We start from the raw sequence: 7,488 nt of genomic DNA, 5'->3' as shown, positions 1-7,488 counted from the left end.
TCGTCGGATTATAATATTGAACAACTGTACTCACATGAACCGATTTAGATGTGTTTTTAGTACCTTTATGGATCTTGACAGAGGAAGTGACATTACTCCCTATGGAGGCCTCACGGAGCCATCGGATTTCAACTAAAATATCTTAATTTGTGTTCCGAAGATTAATGAAGGTCTTACGGGTGTGAAACGACATGAGGGTAAGTAATAAATGACAGAATTTTCATTTTTGGGTGAACTAACCCTTTAAGCAGAGATAGGCTGTTAAAATATATTAGAATGCATATTGGAACTTATTTCTAAATCTCTCTGTAAGCTCACTTAGAGAACTGACATTGTCATTAGTTCCATTATAAATAGCCCAAAAATATTATGTGATTCATCCATATTGAAGGAACTGAAATATGCGTCATTGTGACACGTCGCGTTCACAAGCTCCTGTAATCTGAAAAATGTTTTGAAATTTCAACGGTGCTTTAAACATAAAGGTTATGTTTCAATATAAAATATTTCTTCGTCCAATTAGTTTTGTTTGTACTAACCTGTCTGCACTTGAACTCTTTCATGTGCTCGTTGACAGCAATCTGGTGTCGAAATTACAGTTGGAGACAGATCAGTCAATGTCTGCTGTAACTGTTTTTATTTTCTTTTTCGTGCTTTGTATCTCAAGCCTAAATTTCCCCATATTTAAGTTTATTTGCTTGCTAATGTAGACCTTTCCCCTAAATTGTGTACATTTTCAATTTATTGTGGTAATTAAATAAACAATAATTAGCATATAACAACCATTTCGTTTTAATTTAAATTCGAAAGAGTTTATTTATTTATTTATTTTTTAATTAAAAAATGTTGGCAACTTATAGCCTAATCCTGCTAGAAACACGTTTCAAAAAAATAACGCGGTCTTTCTCGGATTTGGTTTTTCGCAAAGTGGGAAAGAAAACTCTTATATTTGTGCATGTTGGACATTTGCAACGAAAGACAGGCTAAACTGAGGGCTAAGATCTCTATTTGTGAAGAAGTACCTATATTCATCCTGGAGAGTATTACAAGCCTCCTCCTCTCTCTGAGAGATGTGGAGACCTTCAGTTGAGACTGCTATATAGCATTAGTTTATTTTCGAAGTTTAATGAAATGGTCCCTTCTCATGACATTGATTTTATGACACTGTTTTTGAATGTTCAGGACTTGTAATAATTTAAAAAAAAAAATTGGGTTTTTCATATAACATGTCTTTTTTTATTATTGATACCAATATAGAAGTTTGTGGCAACAACAATGCATACTTGCAATTTTTGGCTACATTTTATTTTAAGGTGTTCTTGTTACAGTTATACATTTAAGTACTGAGTAATATTAGGCTAATTAACAGCACATACTTTTGGTTTAGGGCTAATTGCATGCAATTATGCACAATTTACTATAGCCTAGTAAGTGTAACAAGGACACAAAGTATACCCTTTTTTAATCCGCCAAGCTAAACTAGAAACGCAGGATTGGATGTTGACATATCTAGTCTCTTGATAGAATCATTGAGTAGGCCTATAGCCTACCTACATACCATCAATATACTCATAATGTTGCTTTTTCTGAATGGTGTGAGAGAATATATGGAAGTTTAGTTTTTAATGATTTGATTTCTGTTTTTTTAATTTAATAATAGTTTGAAAATGCATTTTGTTTATATTTTAATTCCTAACCTTAATTGTTCTGGATAAAAGGTTTTTTAAAGTTAAAAAAAAAAAGTCTGTGTCTGTGTAAAAATCTGAATAATCATATGGTAAAACGGTCTAAAATGCTTAAACCGAGCTTTATCATTTTACATTCTGGATTCACTCGAATCCAAATGAGCCACCGATTCGACAAAACGTCAAATAGTTACGAATGAAATTGTGTTGGATTGATTTCGGGTTTGTTGTTAAACTTTTCAACCAGTAGATGTCACCATGATATAGCCTACTTCGACATTAATGAGCCACTTAGCAAGATTAATCTCGTTCCCTATAGCCTACTGTAGCTATATATCCTGCAGGAACCCTCCCAAAAAACTCAAAATGCCTACCATTGTTTGTTTGGTTTTTGTATTTTTCCATGTCTTACCTTCCTGCAGCCAAGCTCGCAGAATACAAATGAAGATGTTTTCATATTGTTCTGAAACAACACGCACAGTTATCTGATCATGTCTAGGGAGTGAAATGAATCAATAATGGGTGCAGTGTGACTTGTTGCCCCCTAGTGACGCGACTTAGTTCGGATTTACGCCTGACGTCACGTCTTGTGCATCAGACAGCTCTCTCAGCCCCTGTGTTTACCCCCCTCTCCATCTCCTCACTCTGGACTGAAGTTGCGGGGCAGCCGGGAGCGGGCAGTACCTTTTCTCTCTTCTCTCTTTTCTCTCAAGAAATCTTCTCTTTAAGGCAACCTGTATGGTGGATATAATATTCAGCTCTTCTTTTTTGAATGATATGGGGGATCATTCCAAAAGTAAGTATAGCCTATCCGAAAGAAAAACTGTAAAACTTGATTTTAAATTTTAAATTTGGTTAAATGCTGTTGCAGTTAAAAATTGATTATGAAAATAATTCCAGTTTGTTTTTTGGAGCTACTGATTCTGCAGCATCTGCCCTCATAGCTGTCTTGATTTTTGCATTAGCCGAATGTTAGTAGCCTATTTACAAAGTCGAAGATATGATTTCGATGTTTTTTTAATGAGAAAACACTTGATCGACGCTCATTTCACTCCTGTATAACAGCTTAAAACAATGTCTTTTTTTTCATGTGCAGAGAAGTCCGGACTTGCGATGTGTGTAGGCTGCGGCAGTCAAATCCATGACCAGTACATCCTGCGGGTCTCCCCCGACCTGGAGTGGCACGCAGCCTGTTTGAAGTGTGTGGAGTGCAACCAATACCTGGACGAGACATGCACTTGCTTCGTACGGGACGGGAAAACATATTGCAAGAGAGATTATGTAAGGTAGGTTTTGTTTTGTTTAGTTGTTTTGGAAAACTAATTATTTTATAAATAATACGATATTTTCATTAAATTCCTAATAGTGGATTGATGTAATCTGGTTTTGTCATTAGCCTACACATAATAGGCTAAATTATTTTTCTTTCCTTCATCAAACAGATTGTTCGGTATAAAATGCGCAAAATGCACTTTGGGCTTTAGCAGCAGTGATTTGGTCATGAGAGCTCGGGACAGTGTGTATCACATCGAATGTTTCCGCTGCTCCGTGTGTAGCCGGCAGCTTTTGCCTGGGGATGAGTTCTCTGTCCGGGACGAGGAGCTGCTGTGTCGAGCAGATCATGGTTTGGCTCTGGAGCGCGGGTCAGGCGGCAGCCCTCTTAGTCCGGGAAACATCCACAGCAGAGGATTACATATGGCAGGTCTGTAGGCCTATGCAATCATCTGACTACCGCAATATTGGACAATTAAAAACGAACAAGTATTATTTGGAACGGTTCGAGCTTCTTTGAGGTCAGTTTTGGACCTGATGGCCCTCTGCACAAAGCCAAAGGCTAAACTGAAATGTAATTATATAGGCTACTGTGGGAGGAATCGTGTAATGTTGTTACACAATAGCTAATTACAGGCTGATCTACTTGATAACTTTGTTTAGTCAACCACTGATAAGCATGAGCGGCAGGGCCTTTAAACACCGAGCTGTAGCCGAAAGACTCAGCATGGTCTTTAATGCATTATTTGCAAAATAAATAATTTTTAATACAGTATATTATAAGTTAAATTAAACGTAGGCTAATATTCGTATTAATTATTGATATATTTCAGAAAGCCACTTGCAGATTTCAAGTTCTATTGAAAAATGTAATGTTGCTGTATGGTATTCAAAATAGATAGATAGATAGAAAGAAAACTATCTATCTATCTATCTATCTATCTATCTATCTATCTATCTATCTATCTATCTATCTATCTATCTATCTATCTATCTATCTATCTATCTATCTATCTATCTATCTATCTATCTATCTATCTATTCAGCTTTATTAAAACAGCCTAATTATTTTGTTTAACAATATTCAAAATCCAAATAGGCTATAACGTGTGAAATGTAGCTAAATTATCTTTCAACGTTATTCCTATTACTGACATTTAAATTTGCTATAGCCTGTTTTACTTATTCTTAATAATTTAACATTTAAAAATTCGTTTATTTTTATTTGTTTGTTTCATTTTTATTTTTTTTCTTCAGCTGACCCGGTGTCGGTCCGACAAACTCCTCATCGGAACCACATGCACAAACAATCGGAGAAGACCACTCGGGTGAGGACGGTGTTAAACGAGAAGCAGCTACACACTTTACGGACGTGCTACAACGCAAACCCGCGACCAGATGCGCTCATGAAGGAGCAGCTGGTGGAGATGACAGGCCTGAGCCCGCGGGTCATTCGAGTTTGGTTCCAAAACAAGCGCTGCAAGGATAAGAAGAGATCTATACTCATGAAACAGTTACAACAACAGCAACACGGCGATAAGACGGTAAGTGTCTCGCTAAGGCACTTTCAATGTGAGAAATGTACCATGTGCGAAAAAACAGAGTTTGACCAGTGCGGCTCTGAGTGATCCCTGACACTTGATATGATCCGAGATGATTTTAATTGAGTCTGTAATTCGACTGCAGTGTTGGCTGGAAGCAAATCACAGACTCCTCCTACTGTGTGTAGTTTTGGGGAATGTTTTAAACTCTCGAACTGCATGAATAGTTTTCTTTTATTCGTCAAAAAGTTGGGGGGAAATTTATTTAACCCCTTTTTATGATACATTATCTCTCTTTGTAATGCGAATATGGTCTGTAGCTGTGCTCCTAATCGCAGACTTTTTGGTCCAGAATCTGCAGGGTATGACGGGCACTGCGCTGGTTGCAGGCAGCCCAATAAGACACAATCCTTCAGTGCCAGGACACCCGGTGGAAGTGCAGACTTACCAACCACCCTGGAAAGCTCTCAGCGAATTTGCACTTCAGAGTGACTTAGATCAACCTGCATTTCAACAGCTGGTGAGTGAGAATTTTTTTTTATTTGCGTTTTGCTTTTTTTGGTTTTCATACTTTATAGCCTAAAGGCACTATCAGACCGAGATTTTATTAGCTATAATCAACAGTTAGTAGTATTTATTTATTTAGAGTTAACTTTGCCTCTCTCTTTCAGGTGTCTTTCTCGGAATCCGGATCTTTAGGAAATTCATCGGGCAGCGACGTGACCTCTCTTTCTTCACAGTTACCGGACACACCGAACAGCATGGTACCGAGCCCGGTGGAGACGTGAGGGCGACTGCTCGTCTGTTCCCCGGCTAATCAGGAGAACAGCTCATGTCACGGACGCGGAAACTCCATTAGCATCACCGGACAGCGCTATCAGACGTATTGCAACAACCTGCACTTGGAACAGAGGAGCCTTTTTCCCAAAATACGTCACTAAATCCGTTGTGGGCCTGGGAGTGAAATGATGGAAAGTGAAACTCTGCATAGTAGACCTACACTAAAAGAATGGACCATGTTCACTCGAAATGGATATTCGTTATTCGTTATGATGATCGATTCGTTATCTGTGGTTTCTGGACATTTTTTTTTTCTTTTTTTCTTTTTTTAAAAGACTCAATTTCAGAAGTTGGGAATTTTGTTTTTCGTTGTGAAATTTAATGCAGACCATTTGTGTCTTTGAACATTTTGAAATTAAGTTATTGTTATTTATTGTCACATCAATTCGCAAAAAAATAAATAAATCAGCACAGACAATTATTTTATTTATATTTGCAGTTACATGCCTGTAGCTGCTCCAATGAATGTTTAATTTGTACAGAAAAATAGAGAATTAAACAGACATTGCTAATAATAAGAGTAATAATAATAATAATGATATTTTTATGCAATAATTTTAGATTGTAATTATTAGGCGACAAAAAATATACGGATAAAACGCCGTTTCTTAACGTTGCACTGTTACTTTTATAAAACGTAATTTGCTTTAGCAGAAAAATACATAAAACGGCTACACGTATTTGTTCAAATCAACTAATATATAGCAGACATGGCTGTTATGATAAATTGCATAAGCTTTGCCGAATAGTGCATCTTGGAGGTGCCAAACTTATAAAAGTAAATCTTGAATTTTATTCTTTTATATCTTAAAACTACATTGATGGCTAGATTGATGGGCTATGGTTGAGAGCGATGTATAGCCTAATATTATGTTGATTTTTCGTGGTCAGATCGCTAAAATGATTAGTTCTAGTTTTTATTTTATTTATCATATATTTTTTTGGCAAATTCTCGTGTCAATACAAATATTCCGTAGTCTATCAGTTGAGCTTTCATATGCTTGTGCCATCACAATAACAAATAATATATTCACAGACGCGGCGCGTAAATTGCGCAAATTCTCCAAACCACTACGAAAAGTTCGCACAGGAAATTGAACTAAATGAAACTGCTAATTATTAATGCCAATTAAATTATTTTGTTATTCGTTAACAATCCCTATTTTAAAAGCCATTCACGTGAATTAGGCTAAAAGCTGAACCCTTTTAGCTTAGTGGAAACACGGTGATTTTATTGATTCACTAATTGTGAGTGCTTACCAGTTTTCAAATATGTCCGCAAAAACAAGACTTTTTCCTAAAATAAGAGCTATGATAAGTGTTATCACGAAAGAAATAGCCTACAACCAATTAAAATGTCCTAAAAAGACGGACTTGAACAGTTAGCTACTTGCGTAATAGCCTAGGCTACCTGACAGATGTGGGTTTGTTTTTAGCTACTTCTGTACAGTCCAGCCCTTTCTTATTAAATTAAATGTTGCACACAATCTAAAAGATGGCAAAACAAAAAGCTACTGAATAATAATATGTTTTTTATAGCTTCAGGTGCTATTGATACGCAAATGATAATGCAGATAGACAAGATAGACAAATATACACAAACCCATGCACACAAAGCTCCCTAGCACTTCTTTTGCTTGTTCTGGTGAGCTAATCAATCAGCCAGAGACAGAAAGGAAGCAATAAGGCATTCAAAGATGATCCTGTGTAATATTTTAAGACACTCTGAATGTGGTTCTCAGCTCTCAGAAGGTTTTCCGACCCATTTGAAAATACATTTAGTGCTGACCATTTGATCATCCGAGCCAGAAATGAGAAATGGTATATCGGGTTTCACTAATTTCACAGATTCGGTTTACCCACTGAAATAGTTTTCTGACGTTTCTTTTAATAACTGTGTGTGTGTGTGTTTATGTGTGTGTGTTCACACGGACCTTACAGCAACATTTTTAACCTATTTCTTGCAATAGAACTATAAATCAAGCAACCCCACCCATCTGAAGACATACTAAAATCATGAATTCCCATTAGAAGAATAAACACACACAAAGACACCACTAGCAGGCCAATATGGACATGCATACACACACACACACACATACACACACACACATATCCCATTAAAGGCATGGAAGGAGGTCAAAGCCACC

General features: G+C 36.8%; 1 protein-coding gene across 1 annotated transcript; it reads left to right on the top strand.

Annotated features, from left to right (window-relative positions):
• The first annotated feature begins 2,377 nt into the window (after positions 1-2,377).
• Positions 2,378-5,690, top strand: isl2b (ISL LIM homeobox 2b). Its single transcript, XM_067400825.1, has 6 exons — positions 2,378-2,481; positions 2,782-2,971; positions 3,128-3,387; positions 4,215-4,501; positions 4,851-5,018; positions 5,170-5,690. The coding sequence occupies exons 1-6, from the start codon at positions 2,424-2,426 to the stop codon at positions 5,284-5,286; spliced, it is 1,080 nt and encodes a 359-aa protein (XP_067256926.1). The 5' UTR covers positions 2,378-2,423; the 3' UTR covers positions 5,287-5,690.
• The last annotated feature ends 1,798 nt before the right edge of the window (positions 5,691-7,488 follow it).

Source organism: Chanodichthys erythropterus, chromosome 11 (assembly GCF_024489055.1).
Source record: "Chanodichthys erythropterus isolate Z2021 chromosome 11, ASM2448905v1, whole genome shotgun sequence".
Taxonomy (NCBI): domain Eukaryota; kingdom Metazoa; phylum Chordata; class Actinopteri; order Cypriniformes; family Xenocyprididae; genus Chanodichthys; species Chanodichthys erythropterus.
The sequence above is the reverse complement of the archived record's forward strand: the minus strand, read 5'-3'. Positions and strand labels throughout refer to the sequence as shown.